Raw genomic sequence first — 21,950 nt, forward strand, 5'->3', positions numbered from 1 at the left:
AGTCTAAGGGAATAGTGACCAATCAGAGGGGATATCAAGGCACCAGGATCTGCAGCCTTTATAAGCCACAGGAAAAGGGAACTCAGTGGGACCCTTTTACCCTCCCCACATGGGAGTCCATCTGTGGGGCTCTTTCCCTCTCCATATTGGAGTCTGTACTTGATCTTCAATAAATCTCCACCTTTACTACACCACTTACTGTCCGTGGACTCATTCTTCGATTCCAGCGGACAAAGAAACCAGTTCCAGTCCAAAAATTCTATTTCGCCAGCACAGTCCCCACAACAAAGAATTATCATATTCAAAATGTCAATAGTAGTAAGGTTGAAAAAATTGGGTATAAACTAATATTCCAGTATTATCTTAATTTGCATTTTCCTCACTATTGTTGAATTTGAATATTTTTCATATTCATTGGTCATTTGCATTTCTTATTTTGAAAAACCACTTATTCATACATGTTACTATTTTTCTATTAGACTGTCAGCAGTATAGAACAGACATTATAAACACTGTCATTTTTATTATAATTATCTCAAATGTACTATTTGCTCATCAATATACTTTTTTGCACTATTTTTGCCTCAGAATCTGATTCCTGGAATACCCAATTTACACAGTTTATGTGCACAATATGAAAGAGTTGGTAGTTAATACCCACTGAGGACAGTTGTGAACATGTTGATCAACACATGGGAAACATCTCTGTAGACAAATCTAGTTGTCCAGAGTCTTGCTACGAAGTCCAAGAACTTAGTTGGCATATCTCTATCCAAAACTTTGTTGTCAAAATCATCCAACTTGAACAAATATGTGATTATGAGGAAAATCCATATATCTCCCACTGACAAAGCAAAAGTGCAAGTGGCTGCTCCCTCAAATAACTTACAGCACAGTGAAAGCCCCAGGACATCTCAATCACAAAGAGAGATAACAATCCTTTTTTCTATTTGTTCTTCTTCCCTTACTCTTGTTTCATTTTTCTTGCTGCTTCTCCCTTCCATTTACCTTTTGTTTACCTTCTCTTTTAGTCTAACCACAGCTATGGCTATTTTTTTAAGTCCAGTGTGCAAAGAATTTGTAGGAAACTATGATCAGAATATAAAAAGTTTAAGCTAGCCAATGTCAACAAGTAACATGCATATTTTAAAACTAGGATGTGTGAGGATGAAAGAAACCAAATAAAGCACAATAAATTAGATGAATATAAAATCTTCCACTTGTCAATAGCTTTAATCATCTTCTATAAACTTTGACAGAAAAATCCTAGGCATAAAACATCTATAAAAGAAGACAACTAGGACTCTCTTAGGTAGCTATGATTCTGGAGGGCAGAGGAGGAAGGGAACTATTAAGGTGATTTCTTGAAAACTGCATTTGAAGCAAACTCAACATCCCTTCCATTCCACTGAGAAAAGCAGAAGTCTGACTCTACTAGGGCTGTGCCATCCAGGAGTGGAGATCTACGTCTACAGACAACTGACAAGCATACCTTGCTTGTCTTCTAGAAACTGCTTACATAAAGGAAAATTAATACCACAAAAGAGAGGTACCAAAAAGAGAGAGGTACCAAACTCAAAGTGAAAACTAGTATTTATGAAAGAATAAAACAAAAACAAAAAAAAGTTAACATCAGTAGAAAATGAATATATCAGTATTTTAAAAAGGACCAATTAGACATCTTGAAAATTAAAAAGAGGATTACAATGAACTCATTGTAATTAGAGTTCATTGTATATTAGACTAAGGAGTCAAGAAGGTCTGCCAGAATGCAATAAAAAACAGTTTTGCTCAGTGGATAGAGCGTGGGTAAGGCACCGCCCCCATCACCCAGCTGCTGCTGCTGCTGCCACTGCCGGCCACCATCACAGCTGCTGGCCCTTGCTTTTTAGTGCTGGCTCCGCCCCCCACCCACTGGTAGGGACTAGGCTGGCTGAGGGAGGGCTATGGGTGGTTGAGGCATAGCAGGTCTCGCCCTGTCCAGCTTCTAGAGGCATGGTGCCACAACCTGGCCCCTGCCGCTGACTCTGTGGCTGCCTCTGGGGAAGGGGCCATGGCGGTGTTCTCCTTACCCCACCCCCCCCAGCAGCAGCTCCCCCCCCCGTGGCCTCTGTGAAAGGGGCCACATGGAGCTAGACCAGCCTGCAGCCCTGGACCAGCCCATGCCACCGGCCCTCGCAGCAGCTGTGGCTTTGTCTGGAAGGATGTCCGGTGTAATTAGCATATTACCCTTTTATTAGTATAGATAATGTGGTATGGAATACTATACTCAGCTTTAAAAAAAGGGAAATCTTACCCTTTGCAACAGCATGGATGGACCTGGAGAACATTATGCTAAAGTGAAACAAGCTAGAAAGAGAAAGACAGGTATCATATGATTTCACTCATATGTGGAATCTAATGAACAAAATGAACTAACAAGCAAAATGAGCTAAAAAAGACTCATAGAAAGCAGGCTGACAGCTGAGGGATGGGAGTCTGGGCGGTGGTGGTGAAAGAACTAAGCAAAAAAGGGTAAAAAATGTGGTATATTGAATGCATTTAAGTATGCTTGACTACAAACACATTGAAGATTTATTTAGCATTTTTACTGAAGATTTACAGAATAAAGAGAACATTCTCTGGGCATAAACAAGTAATACGCTTTTTCCAGTCTACTAGAAGTTAAAGTCTAAATGATATCACACTAGAAAAAATAATAACAACACACTGAACACAAGCAGAGGCAGTCATAGCAAGGGCTGAAGATTAATAGAATACAGCTAAGATAGGCACACAAGGCTTTGCATAGAAATATGGATACTTATTTTATTAAGCAAGGTTCAAATCAACCTAAAATCAAGCAACTGAATCTTTCAATTAGCTATTTCCCTTCATTTAGTCAAATTTTATAAGAGCTTCCTTTTTAAAATTATTACAAATTTTTAACTCTTAAGGCCAAAATAAGAACCTACTAATTTTCTTTCCCTATCCTATATAATAAAAGGCTAATATGTAAATTGACTGAATGATGGAACGACCAGTCGCTATGACATGCAGGGCTGTCCTCTGGTGATCAGAGTGCTCCCACAGGGGAAGCACTGCTCATCCAGAAGCCGGGCTCATGGCTGGCAAGCAGGGCAGCGGTGGTGAGTCAAACATCTGTGGCAGTCAAACATCACCCAAGGGCTCCTGGACTGTGAGAGAGCGCAGGTCAGCTGAGGGAGACCCCCACCCCCCCCCAAGTGCACTAATTTTGTGCAATGGGCCTCTAGTTGTACTATAAAATAAAAAAAATAAAAAAAGCTTTGAATGACTGAGTATAAAAGGATCAAATTACAAAGGCAAACACCATATTGCAAATTGTTTACTTTTGCATAGCTCTTGATCTTGGTTAACACCCCTAGCACCTTCTGCTCATCCCACTCCTCACCTCATTACTTTCTGCCAAACTGTTAATAAAAGGCAAAGAAAGAATAACATGCCCTAGGCCTTTTGGCTCAGTCCAGGTTCGAATCCAATCAAAGGCATGCACCTTAGTTGCAGGCTCAATTTTCAGTCCGGTTGGGGTGTCTGAAGGAGGCAACCAGTTGATGTGTCTTTCTCACATAGATGTCTCTCTGTCTTTCCCCTCCCTTCCACTCTCCTTAGAAATCAATGAAAAAATATCCCCAAGTATTTTTCCAAAGCAAAACAAAAAGAGGGAATAACATTACAATAGAGATGGTATAGAAAAGCTCATTATTTTGCTCCACTGATGAATTTAGGACAAAAAGCAACTTATTAGCGCAATGCTAGTTTATCAGTTAAAACCAACTATGTCGGGAACTAGACCTTAAGCTTTGAGACCAACACTAGGCAGAAATTAAGCAAATGCACTGGAGGAAAAAGTTTAAAGCTAGTAAAGATTTTAAAACTAAAAAAGCAATTTGTTACTGAAAATTACTTTTGGTTTGAGTATTTTTTTTTTAAGTTCCAAACCTTAAAATTGATGATTCGTAATATTTGATACTAAATTTCTGTGAAAATGCATCTTTCCCCTGCATCTTTTTAAAAAAAATACATTTTATTGATTTTGTACAGAGAGGAAGGGAGAGAGTTAGAAACATCGATGAGAGAGAGTCATCAATCAGCTGCCTCTTGCACACCCCCTACTGGGGATATGCCCGCAACCAAGGTACATGCCCTTGACCGGAATCGAACCCGGGACACCTTTCAGTCCCCAAGCCGATGGTCCATTGAGCCAAACCGGTTTCAGCTCCCCTGCATCTCTTACAACAAATCACTTTCTAATTGATCTGAAAGAGCTTTTTAACAAGCTGAATTGTTGAAACCCCCTAATAACTTCCCACTACCATTGCTTACACATAAGAACTCCAAACTCAGATTACTCCACTCTTACCAATCTGGCCTCCTACATGTAACAGTGGTGGGCTCAAAAAATATTAATCTCACCCTGGCTGATAAATATTACTTAAACTACTAGAAGACAGCTTTATCCATCCAAAATATGAATAAGTTTCATCTCTTGATAATGAGTAATTGTCCAGTAGAGTCAATGACCCTGTACTTCTGCTTAATGAATTCAACAAACATTCGGACTCAAATTTTATGGGAAATCCTGAAGTTAATGCATTAAGCAAAAATCATTAATAGGCCGAAACCGGTCTGGGACTGAAAGGTCCCAGGTTCGATTCCGGTCAGGGGCATGTACGTTGGTTGCGGGCACATCCCCGGTAGGGGGTGTGCAAAAGGCAGCTGGTCGATGTTTCTCTCTCATCAACGTTTCTAGCTATCTCTCTCCCTTCCTCTCTGTAAAAAATCAATAAAATATGTATTTTTAAAAATCATTACTTGTCAAAATTACTTTTGAAAATTCTTTTTTTTTAAATAACTTTTAATTGAACTTATTGGGGTGACAATGGTTAAAAAAATTACATAGGGTTCAGGTGTGCAACTCTATAATACATTATCTGTATATTGTATTGCATGGTCACCACCCAAGTCAAGTCTCCTTCCATCACCATTTTTCCCCTCCCCCACCCGCTTTCCCTCTGGTAATCACCATGCAGTAGTCTGTGGTAGTTTGTGGTGATGAAGTTTGCTGGTGTGTATTTTTTTTTAATTCTTTAGGAATTAAAAACAACACAGGAGATGCAAGGTAAGTGCTATTATCTCCATTTTATGTATAAAGAAACTGAAATCTGGAGAGATTGAGAAATTTGCCCAAGGGAGGACTCAAACTCAAGCAATCAGACTCCAGATTGCCTAAACTTCAATATAGGCAATTTTTTACAGAGAGGGAGAGAGCTAGAGAGCTAGCTAGAAGTATCGATGAGAGAGAGAGAAACATCGATCAGCTGCCTCCTGCACACCCCCTCACTGGGGATGTGCCTGCAACCAGAGTACGTGCACTTGACCGGAATCGAACCCGGGACGACCCTTCAGTTCCCAGGCTGACACTCTATCCACTGAGCCAAACCGGTTTCGGCTAAACTTGACTTCTATAGTACATGGACTGTTACACATGATTTATTAATATGAATCTTTATCACTAAAACCACACGCAGATTCACACTCCTGAACGGAAACAAAAAAGATTTAGGTATCATCTTTTGCTCACCACTGGTGACTCCAAGGCGAAAAGGTCATTAACTGAAAAGAGAATCATCAGCACAATTAGATCTTTTTCTTTCTTTTTGTCAAGGAAATATAACTGAATTCATTTGATATGACTCTACTGTACAACCACCAACAGGACAGTCTTTATCCTGAAGGAACACAAGAGGCAAGAGTAGGAAATAAACAGTATAAACTGGCAGCCTCTCAAAAGAACTATTACTAATCAAAACACAGAAACTCCAGTTCACATGTACAGAAAATGTACATTAGATGATTAGTATATTAGTATTAGTTTAACTAATAACCAGAAAAATTTTAGTCCAAAGAGTAGGTAGCAATTCATACACACACAAATACACTCAAAACTATCTGGGTAAAAAACAAGACTTAAAAACAAGTAACTCAAGATAATAAATCTAAAAAGTAACAATGAGAAACAGTAAATGTTTATCTTCTCTCTCCTTGACAAACACTGTGCTGAAACTTGTCAAACAAGAAGCAAACTTAGGACCTGCCCCCATCTTTCGCAGAGGCAATCTACTCTGGGGAGAAAAAAAAAAGTAACATTTAAAGATCAGAACCACAGATATTAAGATATAACTTAGTGAAATACAAAGGAAGAAAACAATCAGTTTGACAGTCAGTGAAAAATTACTTAACAAGAATCCGCTCTGGAACAAATATGTGTAACAGAGAACAGTCAATAAAATATTCCAAGACGGAAAAATAACCCTCAAAGGACTCTTCAGCACATACACAGAACTTCAGAAGACCAGAAAGGGACCTCCAAAACAAGCCCTGCACTAACAATATGACACCATTACAGAAAGCTTTCAATGATATCCATCTGGCAGTAAGGAGTCACTGTAAACTCTTAGCAAGTATTTATAAATTATGTGATAATCACATACAGTCACTGTGAAAGATGATATAGAATTGGGTACATAAATCCGTGAGAAAAATTAGTAACCAATTAAAATAGGTTGTTTGATAATGCTTCTCTTAAATTACTTTATTCTTTTTTATTAAATTCTAAAAGTATATTTATTTTTGTTGTTGTTAATCTTCACTGGAGATATTTTATCCATTGATTTTCGGGGAAGGAGGGAGGGGAGAAGGGAAAGGGGACGGGGGAGAGAAGAGAGAGATCAATGTGAAAGACACAATGATTGGTTGCCTCCTGCAAATTCCCTGACTGGGGCTGGGGATTGAACTTAGAACCCATGTATATGCCCTTGAGCAAAAATTGAACCTGAGACCCTTCAGAGTTAGGGTGGGCACTCTTAACCACTGAGCAGCACTGGCCAGAGCTAAAAGTATATTTATTAAATTTAAATTACAGCTTTATAAAAGTAGCATTCAATTCTGAAACACTGAATAAGAAATAATCTTCTAATACTTTATTGACCAACTGTCATTTTTATGTGAATAATAAAATACCTAAGATAAAGCCATTTCCCACATGTATCCTGAAATTTAAAAAATTTACACCCAACCCCACCTACTAAATCATAGTGCAGTGGGGGGGGGGGGGGGGGGGAGATTGGTAAGGTATGTACACATAAAATACCTTAATAAAAAAAAATGAGAAAAAAAAATCATAGTACAGTGGCTCTTTACCTAGGAAGAACCTACTTGTAAGAATGCGGTTGCTTTAACATTATAATGTAGTGCATATAAAATCAAGCAACTTATAAAAAGAATGCTTAAATGAGGTTTAAGACTATTATACCAATTTCAAGGATCAAGTGGTAGAATAAAAATTAAAAGCTGGAAATTTTGAAAAAACATTTAACTTATGAACATGTATATTTACAAATGTCTAAGTATGAGGGTTTATTGATTCATTTGCTCAATCCCTCTATGTGGTGGGCACTAGAGAATAAATGGGTTAGAAAGATGGAGCCACCCCAGACTTCAGATTCAAGAGTACAGTAGGAAAGATATCGGGTCTAGTAATAATTAATGTCGTTTTTAAACATTCGTTTAAAATCTTGCTTGGCGTTGACTTGTATTGACATAACCTTCAAACACGTGGTATCTACAGAACGTGTGAAGTGCAATTAACAAGTTTTGCTTGAAAAAGTTTGTGTTTGGTTTGGTTTTTGTTGCAAAACTCGGGCTAAGAAGAGGGCGGATGAAGAGCATATTCGGCACTGCATGCTTTACGAGTTCCAATTAGGAAGAAAAGAAAGTGAGGCTGCAAAAAACATCTGTAGTGCTCTTGGTCAAGATGCAGTTAGCGCCAGAAAATGCCAGCGTTGGTTTGAGAAATTTCGCGAGGGAAATTTTTCGTTAGATGACAAGAGTGGTCGAGGCCGTGTGTCCAATTTTGATCAAGAAGCTCTTCAAGCTCTTTTGGTGCAAAATCCTCAAGTTACCCAACAAGAGCTTGCGACAACTTTAAATTGTTCACAAAAAACAATTTCCAATCAATTGCGTGCACTTGGCAAAGTCCAAAAGTTTGGAAAATGGGTTCCTCATGAGTTGACCGACAACAACCATAATCAAAGAATCACAATTTGCAGTTCGCTCCTCTCTCGTCAAAACCGTTTGCCGTTTTTAGAGCAAATTGTTACCGGAGATGAAAAATGGGTGCTGTATGTTATAATTTGAAAAGGCGGCCTCAATGGTTGGACAAAAATGAAGCTCCGCAGCCCACGCCAAAACCTGACTTGCATGCGAAAAAAGTGATGTTGTGTGTTTGGTGGAATTTTAAAGGAATTCTTCATTATGAACTTTTACCATCTAACCAAACCATTACAAGTGCAGTGTATAGTGCCCAATTGCAAAGGTTAGCCCAAGCTTTAAGAGAAAAAGAACCCGCGCTGATTAATCGGAAGGGCGTAATTCTTCACCATGATAACGCACGACCGCATACTGCAAGAATCACTGCTGAAAAACTGCGCCAGTTGGAATGGGAAGTTCTCCCTCAACCTGCATATTCTCCTGATATTGCCCCTTCTGATTACCATTTGTTTCGTTCTTTGCAAAACTTTCTTCTTGGAAAAAAATTTAATAATGAAGAATGCCTCAAAAATGCAATGACCGAATTTTTCGCATCAAAATCACAAGAATTTTACAACAGAGGGATTAAAATGCTTCCTGAGCGTTGGGCACAAGTAGTAGAAAACAACGGCAACTACCGTATTTTTCGGACCATAAGACGCACAGGACCATAAGACGCACCAGTTTTTAGAGAAGGGAAATGAAGAAAAAAAGATTCTGAAACAAATAGTGTCCTAAAATATTTTATGTGCATTAAAACCCAACATCACAGTCATAAACACATGTAATCAACCCTGTAATGTAAACAGCAGCATTTAGAACCATTTTAGAGCCGGGCAAGCACACAGAGACCACACAGAGCTGGGCAAGTAAAAAAACTTTTTTTTAAAAGTATATGTGTAGACTATATTTGGACCATAAGACGCAGGGACTTTCCCCCCCCCCCCACTTCTGGGGGGAAAAAAGTGCATCTTATGGTCCAAAAAATACGGTATATTGTTGATTAAATTTTGTTGTATTGTTTAAATAAATTCGATTTAAAAAAGGTATTAGAAAACGACATTAATTATTACTAGACCTAATATGAAGAAGCAACCCTGGTATTTGTGATAAGTACTTTGGAAGGAAAAAGTTCAGTGTCATGTAATCACATAGTGATATGAGGTACCCGCTGAATTGAATTATATAGGCATGTCATTGGTGATTCTTATTTACTTATTTGGTGATTCATATTTTTTAAAGAAACACTGGTATGTCTCAGTTGTCAGTGGTTGAACTGAGGGGTCTCTGGTTTGATTTCCATTCAGGGCACATGTCTGGGTTGCGAACTCAATCCCCAGTAGGGGTTGTGCAGGAGGCAGATGTTTCTCTCATTGATGTTTTACTCTACCCTTCTCCCTTCCTCTCCAAAAATCAATAAAAGCATATTTAAAAAAAATACCTAGAAACAGATCATTTTGAGAAAGATAATTATTTAGAAGATGACTGATAAGTGCAGGTTACTCAGTCTTTGGTACCATTATTAAATGTTTAGATATATTTCTCCCTTCCCATTCTAGAGGGCTGACTTAGATTAGTGGTTCTTAACCATTTCATGTGGGATAACCCACCCCTGTGTAACATTAAAAAAACTGAACACTATAATAAGTGTATTTTTTAAATATCAGATTAAAAGTCAAGTGCATAAAAAGCTACTATAGAATCAAGACTTAACTACAACTAAGCTGTACATCAGTCCACAAAGGGGAGCACCAAGAGTGTCTACCTCAGGTAACTGGGGAGGCTGACCCACCAGGCCATATAGGACACCAAGCACACAAAGCCACCCTAGCAACTCAGGGAAGCAGCGAAAATGTCGAGACATTTCTCAAACAAAAGAAATGGAGAACAAAAGACTGGATATAGAGTTCAAAACCATGGTTATAAGGTTTTTCAAGAGTTTCCTAGAAAAGGCCTATAAATTTAATGAGACGCTCGAGGATATGAAAAACAACCAACTAGAAATTAAACACACTGACTGAAATAAAAAATATTATACAGAGACCCAACAGCAGACTAGAGGAATGCAAGAATCAAGTCAAACATTTGGAATACAAGAGGCAAAGGACACTCCTCTGGAGAAGCAAGAGAAGATAATCCAGAAAGTTGAAGGTAAGTGTAAGGAGTCTCTGGGACAACTTCAAGCATACCAACATCAGAATTATGGGGGTGCCAGAAGAAGAGAGAGTGCAAGATACTGAAAACCTATTTGAAGAAATATCAGAAAACTTCTCCCACCTGGTGAAAGAAATAGACTTACAAATCCAGGAAGTGCACAGAATCCCAAACAAAAGGAATCCAAAGAGGACCACACCAAGATATATACATCAAGACAAAGAGAATCTTACAAGCAGCAAGAGAAAAACAGTTAACCATAAGGGAGTACCCATAAGATTATCAGCTGATTTCTCAACAGAAACTATGCAGGCCAGATAGGAGTGGCAAGAAATATTCGAAGTGATGAATAGCAAGAACCTACAACCAAGATTATTCTACCCAGCAAAGTTATCTTTCAGAATTGAAGGCCAGCTAAAGAGCTTCACAGATAAGAAAAAGCTAAAGGAGCTCATCATCACCGAAGCAGTATTACCATATATGAAATGCTGAATGGTATTCTTTAAGAAGAGGAAGAAGAAAAAAGTAAAGATAAAAATTATGATCAACAGCCAAAACTGGTGTGGTTCAGTGGATAGAGTTTTGGCCTGTGGACTGAAAGGTCCCAGGTTCGATTCCAGTCAAGGGCATGTACCTTGCTTGCAGGCACATCCCCAGTAGGGGGTGTGCAGGAGGCAGCTGATTGATGATTCTCTCTCATTGATGTTTCTAACAATCCCTCTCTCTTTCTTTCTGTGAAAAACCAATAAAATATATTTAAAAAGATAATATCAACAAATACATATATATCAACAAGTGAATCTAAAAATCAAGTGAATTAAAAATCTGAGGAACAGAATAAACTGGTGAATATAATAGAATCAGGGGCAAAGAAAGGGAGTGGATTGATAATTATCAGGGGGAAAGAGATGTTGGAGGTGCAGGAAGAGACTGGATTAAAATCGTACACCCATGGATGAGGACGATTAAGGGGGGGGGGGGAAGGGCAGAGGGTAAGGTGGGAACCCAGTGGAAGGGAGCTATGGGGGGGAAAAGGAGAAACAATTATAATAATCTGAGAAATAAAGACTTATTAAATTTTAAAAAAAGCTATTATAAAGTCAAAATGCTTTTAAATATATGCACTTTTTTTTTTTTTTTTTTTTTAAATCATAGGTTTGGAAAAAGAAATGTCCAAAACATTTATGCAGTCAGCATACCAGACTTGGTGTATATGTGGGTGTGGTGGTCTATTGTGATAATTCAGGTCCAGAGACAGACCTATGGACAAGATGATCTTCAAACAACTTCCTGACTTTGAGAATCTATAATAGTTCAAGTTTTTATTTTTATTGAATCTGTGGCATATCATGGTAGGTTTTATAATGGCCCATTATATAATATACTTTCAGTATAGCAGTCCCTCCATATCAATGGTTTCTCTCTCCAAGTTTTCAGTTGCCTGCATGGAAAATTTTCCCAGTCATCAACATGACTGTCGTTCCTGACATCCAACCACCGACATGCTCATGACTTGATCAGTCAGGATCACCCAAAGCAAATAATCTTCCTTTTGATGCATGGTCAAGTCAATAGTAGCCTACTGTTATGTCATGAAGACCTGGTCATTTACCTCACTTCATTTCACCACGCAGGAATCTTATCATCTCACATGGTAACAAGAAGGGTGAGATTAGTACAATGAGATATTTGAGAGAGGTACGTTTACCTAAGTTTATTACAGTACTCTGTAATTGTTCTATCTTATTAGTTACTATTATTTCTTATTTTGCCTAATTTATACATGAAACTTTATTATAGGTATGTAAAAGAAGAAATATAATATGGATGGTTCCCAACTTAACAATGGTCTGACTTATGATTTTTCAACTTTACATGAAAGGCATGAAAATATGCACTCAGTAGAAACTGTACTTCATATTGAAATTTTGATTTTTTCCTGGACTAGTGATATATGGTAAGATACTCTCCTGTGACACTGGGCAGTAGCAGTGAGCCACAGTTCCCAGTCAGCCACATATCACAAAAGTAAACTGATATTCTACAGCATAGCATTAAATGCATTTTTAAACCTACAATATTTTCAACTTATTATGGGTATATATTGATGTAAATTCATCATTAAATTGAACATCTGTAAATACAGGATTGAGGACTATTTTCAGGCATCCACTTGGAACGTATCCTTTGTGGATGAGGCCAGACTGTACCGTAATCTCAGATGCTGTAGACTGTGGTTAAGTGATTTTCTTTAGTGATATCCTAAAATCTGTTAAACAAAATATAAATGTCTGCTTTTTCATTACAAGTTTGCTATCACTGACCCCCCAAAAAATAACTGGAACTAGTCTACATTGCACTTGAAATCTGAAACCCAATAAAGAAAAGCCCCGTAATTTTATTGGTTCATTTTACATAAAGGCAAACTAAGTAAAAAGACAAAAAACACTGGTTTTCCATTATCATTCACTGATAGTGACCCCTGCACTGACAATATTTGCCCATTCCTTCATTCTCTTAATGCCGAAACCGGTTTAGTTTGGTGGATAGAGCGTCTGCCTGTGGACTGAAAGTTCTCGGGTTCGATTCCGGTGAAGGGCATGTACGTTGCTTGTGGGTGCATCCCCAGTGAGGGGTGTGCAAGAGGCAGCTGATTGATGATTCTCTCTCATCGATGTTTCTAACTCTCTAGCCCTCTCTCTTCCTCTCTGTAAAAAATCATTAAAATATATTTAAAATTTTTTTTTTTACTATTGATCAGGTAGAGAAAGAACAGCTATAAGGCATCAGGATTCTGCCAGTTTTTCCATTAGTTGAAACAAATACCTAACTACAAAACCTACTGAAATTGCCAATTTAAAAATGCTATTCAAACACGGAGCAATTTCTCCAACCACATATAATAAATTACAATTAGGGCCAGTTATATTTAGGTAGTCTAATAATAACTCTAGACTATAAGACCAGTATTTATTAATCATAAAGTTAAAATAAAATTTGTTATTAAAAATGAAATAGACATCTCTATTACATTGATGCTTTCCCCTCCCCCTAAAAAACATCAATAAACATATCCTGGAGTGAAGATGAAAAAAATTTAAAAGTAAAATAGACATTCTTATTGTTGCTTTACTAAAGAATCATCTAGTAACTCGACGCAAGAATGTAAGTACAAGCCCACAAATTCCACAACGTGTACAATAGTATGTGCCAGTTTTACTTTGGATTAAAAAATAATAAATTATTTCAAAGCATTCAAGTTACACAAAGAAGTTAATAATCTAAAGGTCTCATTTTTTAATGGCAGTCAAGTGAATAAAAAAAATTATTCTTATAAAACTACAAAACACCATGAAATTTAAAAATCATCACAGTGTTGACTGGGACAATGCTGAAAATGAAAGAGTTTACTAGATTCTATCAAATACCAAATGGCTGAGGTGGGGTAGTATTTGAAAATGCAACAGAAAAAAGAAAAAAAAATGCAATAAAATGAAATGTCAAAACCTAGTTTCATATATAGAAACTATATTTTTGGTGATTATTATATAACTGAGAACTTTTATGTATTTTTCATTCATCTACTATTCTTCTGTGACTAAAAACTGAATTTAAAATTTATAAAGATGAACTAGGAAAGGCCAGATAATTCCAGATACATGAAAATGACATGAGGCAAGTGATGACTAATTCAAAGAATCCCAGATGGATTACCTTATTGGCAGCACTCAGAAACACCATTTAGGGCTGGAAGAAATGTAAGAGATCTATCTAATTATGCAGGATGACAGGAAGACCAGAGAGAGAAAATGACCTTCCCGCCCTAGCCTCAGTGGATAGAGCTTAAGCCGGCGAACTGAAGGGTCCTGCGTGGATCCCCATCAAGGGCATGTACCTTGGTTGCAGGCTCCTCCCACCCGGGCCCTGATTGGGGCTCGTGCAGGAGGCAACCAATTGATATGTTTCACATTGAAGTTTCACTCTCTCTTCTACTCTCCAAAAATCAATGGAAAATATCCTTGAGGGGGAAAAAAAAAGAAAAGGAAAATAAAAAAGACCTTCCCAAGGTAACTGATGGAGAGCCCAATATAAAGTGCACATCTCTTGTTCCACCATACTGTTGTGCATCTTTTCTGTTTTACTCTCCTATTGGAAAACCTTTGGTTCTCTCCTGGCCTAGCATCACAGAAATATAATAAGCACTAAACTAAGGTAGTTCATTACCACATCAAAATTTCCTTCAGCCCTAACCAGTTTGGTTCAGTGGATAGAGTGTCAGCCTTAGGACTCAAGGGTCCCAAGTTTGATTCTGGTCAAGGGCATGTATGTACCTTGGCTGTGGGCACAACCCCAGTAGGAGGTGTGCTGATCAATGTTTCTCTCTCATTGATGTTTCTAACTCTCTATCCTTCTCCCTTCCTCTCGGTAAAAAAATCAATAAAATATACTTTAAAAAAAACTTCCTTTAAAGCTGACTTGGTAAAACATGTCTTGAATATGAACAGTATACGGAAATGATTTGTAAATGTATATAAACTGGAGTTATTTGACCAAAGGTTTCTCTGACCTCTGACTTATTCTGGAACTTCCACCATATAATCCTAGTCTTGGATAAGACCCTCCACCCTTACCCCACCCTAGTGTTAAATGCAGCCTGGCCAATTCCCCACACAGCTGTTTGATACCAAAAGGATTTAACAGTTCAACAAAACCATACCAAGCAGTTCAGGGGATCCGCCAACGTTTTGCCTAACATCAGAGAATGTGTTTCAGGCATCGTGTCAAGCTTGATCATGTAAATGTCAAGGTAAGATAAAAAGACGAATTTAAGATGCTTCTGTCCAAAATGGTTAAGAACTCACTCTCACAGATGGAAAAAAGAAGTTAAATGAATACCATTTACAGTCAACCTACAGTCACCGTATTTACTCATCCTCCATCCTAAGACACTTTTAAAAAGGGCAGTGGCTCGTTCTGAAAAGGTTATTACCAACTAAGTGCCAGGCCTTGGGAATCGCCAAAGCCATTCCTACTACAACGTACCCATCGTTAATGGAATTTGGTTTCCTTCACTGCTTAATACCATCGTCACATTTGCAACGCTACTAGAGATAAGTGCTGTGTCACCGGGGAAAATACACGTTTCTGAACCCCCGAAGGAAGCTGTCCGAGAAGGTCGCTGGCCTGTGCCCTCGGACTACTCCATCCCCTCTAAAGGCTGCCAGACACGGCTCTCCCTAAGCCCACGTGCTGCCGGCTGCAGGGAGGGAAGGCCCCCGCCCCGCACAACCCGCCAGGGAAAGCTGCCCCCGCCGGGTCCCACCACGGCCACGGCGGGGCCGCTCCTCACCATCTCCAGGTGAGCGCCGGGGTCCTCGGGGTGTCCGCTGCCCGGGGCCGGGCTGGCCCTCCCCTCCGGGGTCTTCCGCTCACTGTTGCGCTTCAAGCCGCCGGCGTCGCCTCGACCTCCAGCCTCCCGGCGCCGCCGCTGCCGGCTCCACAGGTACATGGCCCCCGCGCCCAGCAGCAGGGGCGCCCCGACCGCCAGCGCCAGCTGCCATCGCGGCAGGCCCCCGGCGCCCGGGCCCGCCGCCGCGCCGCCGCCGCCCACCCCGCTCCCGGAGCCGGGCGCAGCCGCAGCCACCACCGCCGCCTCCACAGGCTTAGAGGCGGCCATGGCGAGCGTCCTCCGCCTCCGCCTCTCTGCGGGCCGCGGGCGCCACAGTCACCAGGCAGCGTGCGGAGGAAAGCCGGAGGCAGGGAAGGGGAGGCTGAGAGCGAGAGAGCACGCTCGGAAGCCACAGCAGACAGAAAAGGGCCAGAGGTCACCGGAAGCCCAGGGCATGCCGGGCCAGACCTGCGCGCCCTCCTCCTCCCATTGTAACCGTAGAAAAGGCGGAAGGGAGGCGGGGAGTAAACGGAGGGTGGGAGAATCACTTCCGGGTCAAGGGAAACGTTGTACAGAGGCGTCCGTCCGGTGGGCGTCGGGGCAGCCCTTTTTCCTGCCTCTCGCCCCGCTGTTGTTTGTGAGACTGTCTTCGGGGGCCTTGGGGGGGTCTCCGCCGGCAGCGGGGGTCTGCCGAAGCCGAGGAGCGGTGCGCAGACACTGGGTGTTAGGGCGTCAGGCGACCGGGGGCTGAGGGAGGCTCTGCGGGGACCCTAAGAACGGGCGAGAGTGGCGGAGGGTTTGTGAAGGTGATTGGCTGGCAGGGGAGGTGGGCGGGGCGCAGGCCGCGGTGCCCAGTGTATTTGGTGGAATGGGCACCCCTCGTTTTCTAGTTATCGCCACGTTGGCTCTTCTCAGCGTCCCGCTGCCGTCTGCTCGATTGTCTGCGTGTCCTGGAAACTAAGGGATTGGGAGGACTTTTAAAGATGTAAGAGAAAAAGAGCTCAAAGCTGAAGATAACCTGCTGTGTCCCCGATCTTATCTGTGCCATGGCCAGATTTTAGTTTGAGACGCGGGGACACAGTAGATGGCAGCAATCGGATTGGGTGGAAACGGGCGAGTCTAGGCTGGCTCTGTCTAAACTAAGGGCTTGAACGGGGTCCTGGTGGCTCCCCGGCGCGCTGGTTAGGAAAGCGATGACATCGATGTGTTGCTACCCCGCTTTCCAACTGAATGGGCAGGAACGCGAGGACCCGGAGTTACCAGCTTTTCCTTACGAGTTTGTGTCTTGTACTGGGTGGCGCCTGCCACCCCAGCTCACACCGCGCTCCCGAAAATACCCGCCATCCTCCGCGGGGCGCTGATCTGCCCAGGGTCCTTTTTGTATGCTAAATGTCAGTCTTCTTACCTCATTCCCGAATAGAAATTTTAGTTCAGAGCTTTCACGTATTAATAGCTTTGTCTTCCTTTCCCGTTGCTCTGCAAAGATCTCTTCAAACAAAAATGTTCTTAACCGGGAATTATATGGAATTCACAGTATTTTTTTTTTTTTTTTTTTTTTTTTTTTTTTTTTAAGGAGAAAAGCCAAGTATTAATAGAGAATCAGAATTCAGAACTGAGGCTCCTCATTCCAGGTATGCCAGTCTGCAGACTGGATGAAAAGCGACCGACCGCAAGGAAGTCCTGCCTGGTCGCCTTGCAAACTCAAAGAGATCTAAAGTAACCTAAAGGATGGTCTGAAATTAAAACCTTTAATTAAAAAGCAATTTATAAAAACAATTAAAAAGGAAAGCAGCCAATTAATGATTCTCATCATTTGTTTCCCTCTCCTTCCTCTCTGAAATCAAGTTAACAATATTAAAAAAAGAAAGAAATAGAAAGTTTAGAGTGGGTAGCCTTCTAAGCCAGTGTCTTCCCTGACACAGATCAACTTCTATTTTTACTGACCCTATTGTCTTTTTGCACGTAAGGTACCTGTGGAATGTCAGGGCCACTTGTAACTTCCCTTTTCCAGATCCCTCTGGGCACAACAAGTGGCACTTGGGTGTAGAGGACAAATTCCCTTATTTTTGTTATTGTGTTAATCTTTGACTGTTAACTCTCCTATACCCATGAATGTAAAAAAAACATGTCTTATTTTACTTTTTATCCATTCCCAGTGGTTCCCCTTTGCTTCTCTAATCTATCACCAATGAATTTCTTGTACTACTAAGTTATAAAAATAGGTGAAAGATCACCATTCTTCAGAGCATTACCCCAATAGGTTGACCTTCTGCTTCCCGTCAATTATTGACAATTGTTGACAAATAAACTCATAAAAATTCACAAAAATTCTTTAGAGGTTTGAATGTTTTCTTACGTTATCAAGACCTCTGTATTAATAATTTACAAGTGATAGATTAAATGAGCATGGCCTAATTTGAAAGTTTCAGAATCATTGCTTTTCTTTTGCTTCATACAGATTCCTATTAGTAAATTGCTTTCAGACAAGTTCCTTAGCAACAGACTGAAAAGATGAGCTAAAGATGATAGGGGCCCGCCTTGGGGCTAAGTAGCTGAGCATGCATCAAGCGGTCCCTAGTTCCATTACACATCAAGGCACCTGTCCTATGTTTCTATCTCTTCCTTTTCTCCTTTCCTTTCTCTCTCTAAAAAAAAAATAAATAAATAAATTTAAACCATGATAGCAATGGAATTGATCAAATACATTGTAGTAATTGTTGCAATGGTTATCTCTCTGATTCCCAGCCCCACAAAGCAAGTATTGTGCCCCTTTACATGATTTTTCCCTTTCATTTTCAGAACAATTATGATTTTTTCTCTGAAATTTCCATTTTTCTGCAGCCTCATAGGGGATTATCAAGTGCTATTAATTACAAACTATTTGTGGGAACTAATAAAGTGTTCCAAGAAGAATTATTTTTTGACATAGATTATAGGTTGTTATGGTTACAACCCAAAAGTTACAAAGGGTTTAGTGTGAAGTCTTTCTCCAACTCCTGTCCCCAGGCACCCAGTTCCCCTCTCCAAAGACCATCAATTTTAGAGGTTCTTGAAACATTTGTTTAAGATTTATCTAAAGGGCTGTTTTGGAGGCTTAATTTAAAAAATATATATTTTTATTGATTTCAGAGAGGAAGGGAGAGGGAGAAAGAGAGAAACATCAATGATGAGAGAGTAATTGATCGGCTGCCTCCCTCATAACCTACCTGGGGGATCAAGCCCAAAACTCAGGCATGTGCTCTGGCCAGGAATTGAACTGTGTCCTCCTGGTTTATAGGTCGAGGCTCAACCACTGAGCCACACCAGCTGGGCTGCCAGGCTGGGGACTTTATTTTTAAGATCAACATCAATAAATGAATTTGTTATTGTTGGTTTTATACTTTGTTAATCTGATTTCCATTCCTGAGCCTACTCATCTGTCCTCCCATTTTTCTCCATCATTTCCAAATTTATTAGAGTACAGAATTGAGCAAAAATGTCACTAGCTTTTTGACCTTCCTGATCTGATGCATACATCTCTAGATTGTGAAACAGCAAAAACATAACACGTTTCAGGTTATAATAAAGACTTAGATAGGTAATAGGTAATATTTAAAGTCTTTTTAGTGTAATCCTATATAATAAAAACGTATATGCAAATTGTTCGAACAGGAGTTTGGGAATTTGACTGCTCGCTATGATGTGCACTGACCTCCTGGGGGTTGCGGAACACGGTGGGTGTCAGCCATGCGGCCCTGGCAGTGGACAGCAGTGGAGGCACTACTGGCCCCTCGACGAGAACAGGACTAACGCTGGTGTGTGTTTCTCAGCACCTAGACGGGTTCAGGAATCTGGAGAAGGGGCTGTTGTAAATTATTAAAGAGCCTAGAGACAAAACAATTTTGGAAGGCATTTTGGGGTAACTAGAGGAGATTTAACTAAAGAATGAGCTAAGACTTGGAGGGCTATTGGGATGGAATGAATGCATCTTGCATGAGGAACGAACATGCATTTTTTGGGCCTTGGAGCCCTATTCCCTGTACCAAAGTCTATTTTGGCTTGTGAGAGCTGCTATAACCACATACCATAGACCAGGTGGCTTAAACAACATTTTTATTTATCACAGTTCTGGAAGCTGGAGTCCAAGATAAGATTCTGGCTAATTCTATTTCTGGTAAGGGCTCTCTCTCTCCGTGGCCTGCAGACAGCCTCCTTCTCTTTGTGTTCTCACATGACCTCGGTTTTTCTGTGTGTGTGCTCACCAAGGAGGAGAGCAAGCTCTCGTGTCTTTTTCTTTTTCTATTGCAGCTTGAATCCCTGACCATAGAGCTTGGACAGGGCAGGCCACACCGAGAGGAAAGCTCAGCTTCCGTGTTAGTGAAGGCACCCTGGTGGGAGGGGAGCCCGGGGCTGTCACCATCAGCTCTGCCAGGGAAAGGGTGTGTGCGCTCACTGGATGAGAAGGGCCTGGAGGCCCCCATCTGAGGCCCGCCCGTCATAAGGGAGGATGGGATGAATGACCTTGTCACTCCCCACCCGTGGCTGCCTTCCAGGCAGGAAAAGGCAGAGCAAAGTAAAGGAGGGCATCCAGGACTAATGTGGAAGGCTCCTCCAGCCTCTGTCTCCATGGTCCCCAGCCTTGCTGCTCTGTTTCAGGACAGGACCGAGAAAAGAGGCTGCCAGGGCCCGGCCTGGCCCTTAGCCGAAGGAGCGCAGGAATGTTGTTTCTAAAAAGAAACGGACAGAGAGAAGGTTCTGGGAGTATAGGAGAGAACCCTAGCAAAGAGCCAGGCCACGGCCACATTGGGGTAGCCCTGAGAGGGCTCGAACCACTTCAGCAGACACTGTTCCGTCTACTGAACTATAAGCATCCCAGAATAGAAGCTATGTCTGGTTTATCTTGTATCTTATACAGAGCCCAATACAATGCCTCCTCTAATGCTATATGTCAGAGCAAGTGAATATATTTTTATCTTTTTGTGTTGGAACATACAGTTCATATTTTCCACAATGATCTTATTTTCATAATTATTTGTCCTTAGGTGTGCTACCTACGAATACTCAATTCCGAGTCCCTGAAGCATGAAGACCATGTTCTAATCATCTTTGTACTCCTACATCTGTTTAGAGCTTGAGGGTATAATGAGTGTTTGTTAACTTATTTATCTGCCCAAGATTTCAGGAAATTGATCATTGTCTCACAAATAGAAAGAGGTAAAGGCTGGTCAACCTTGAAGCTCTGAAAGGTCAGAGCCAACCACTCCCTATCTAATTGAGACACAGGTAACTGAGGCAACTTCCCCATCTTGTAATCATGTAAATCATTACTGGTGTGATAATCCACTTATTACCTGCCTAAGGGCTATGGGTGTATCCCAAACCTGCTTAAGGGTAATGGGTATATCCCATAGTCTCAATAAAAGGGATATGAAGGCCTGAGCCTAGTGGTATACTAGAGGTAGACTCCCGCCTGGCCCCCCATTTTCCCCGAATTAACTCTTTTCCAGTCTCTTCATTTGTGTGCGGCCTTCTCCAGAAACCGGACTCTGAACAGGAATCCTGAACCAGGTGGCCCATGATAAGGGATCCCACACAAGATGATGTATGAAACATGGTCAGTGCTGAATAAAGGGTTGATCAAGAGTTTGTTGCACAAGTTCCCAACTGCTGCTTTATCTCCATTCTACTGTGGCCAACATGAATGGTCTGGTACCACCACTGCTGTCCAACCACTGCTGGTGCCTCTGGGAAACCAACTCACTGCTGCTGCTGCCGCCAGCAGCACCGTCATCATGATAGTTCCCAGCCTGAAGCAGACTGTAGCCACTGCTACCAGCTCCACCACCGCAGCTGTTGCCATTGGAATCGACTTGGATTTTCCTTTGTATCCCACTTATGACTTACGGAAGTCCCTGTGACCTCTGAGCCCTCCAGCTGTTAGCTATTCTCCAGTCTTTCTCCTGATGGTTTCTACCTAATCCAACTTCCATCAAAGCATCAGCTGAGTGGGTGTTATTGCTCTGTTTCTCAGGAGGAAGGCCACTTGATGATTCAATTAAGTGGCTGCTCATTTTACTGTCAGAAGGAGCCTCTGCATTTATCTGCAGGGAACGATCTACAGTAACCCCAGCTCCCACTCTTTAGCTATGACTGATAGCTCAGATGTATAGTTTAATGCAGTCCTTTGCTACCTTTCTGCCCACTCACACAGATTTATAAGATTTTTCCATCCTCATCAACCTAGTTCATTGCCACCCACAAGAATTTATGTCATTTGAAAATGTAGAAATGTTGCCTTGCATTTTAAATTACAAGGATA

General features: G+C 41.0%; 1 protein-coding gene and 1 long non-coding RNA gene across 7 annotated transcripts in view; one reads left to right on the forward strand and one right to left on the reverse strand.

The window, feature by feature from the left end:
* Positions 1–16,305, reverse strand: part of TOMM70 (translocase of outer mitochondrial membrane 70) — a 60,818-nt gene extending 44,513 nt beyond the window's left edge. For 5 of the 6 annotated variants that reach the window (XR_004989050.2, XR_004989052.2, XR_004989051.2 and 2 more), the window contains exon 1: positions 15,614–16,086. Coding sequence is in view for 3 of the 6 variants with exons in the window: in XM_045584031.1 (XP_045439987.1) it covers positions 15,614–15,940 (327 nt within the window). In the remaining 3 variants the exon portion in view is untranslated. Of the gene's footprint in view, positions 1–15,613 lie in introns of all 6 variants that reach the window. The other variant, XM_036444232.1, reaches the window with a different exon arrangement.
* Positions 16,256–20,929, forward strand: LOC123652649. Its single transcript, XR_006742096.1, has 4 exons — positions 16,256–16,358; positions 17,226–17,283; positions 19,304–19,446; positions 20,674–20,929. It is a non-coding gene; the product is annotated as an uncharacterized LOC123652649 (long non-coding RNA).
* The last annotated feature ends 1,021 nt before the right edge of the window (positions 20,930–21,950 follow it).

Source organism: Pipistrellus kuhlii, unplaced genomic scaffold, assembly GCF_014108245.1.
Source record: "Pipistrellus kuhlii isolate mPipKuh1 unplaced genomic scaffold, mPipKuh1.p scaffold_m20_p_2, whole genome shotgun sequence".
In the NCBI taxonomy this organism is placed as follows: Eukaryota; Metazoa; Chordata; class Mammalia; order Chiroptera; family Vespertilionidae; genus Pipistrellus; species Pipistrellus kuhlii.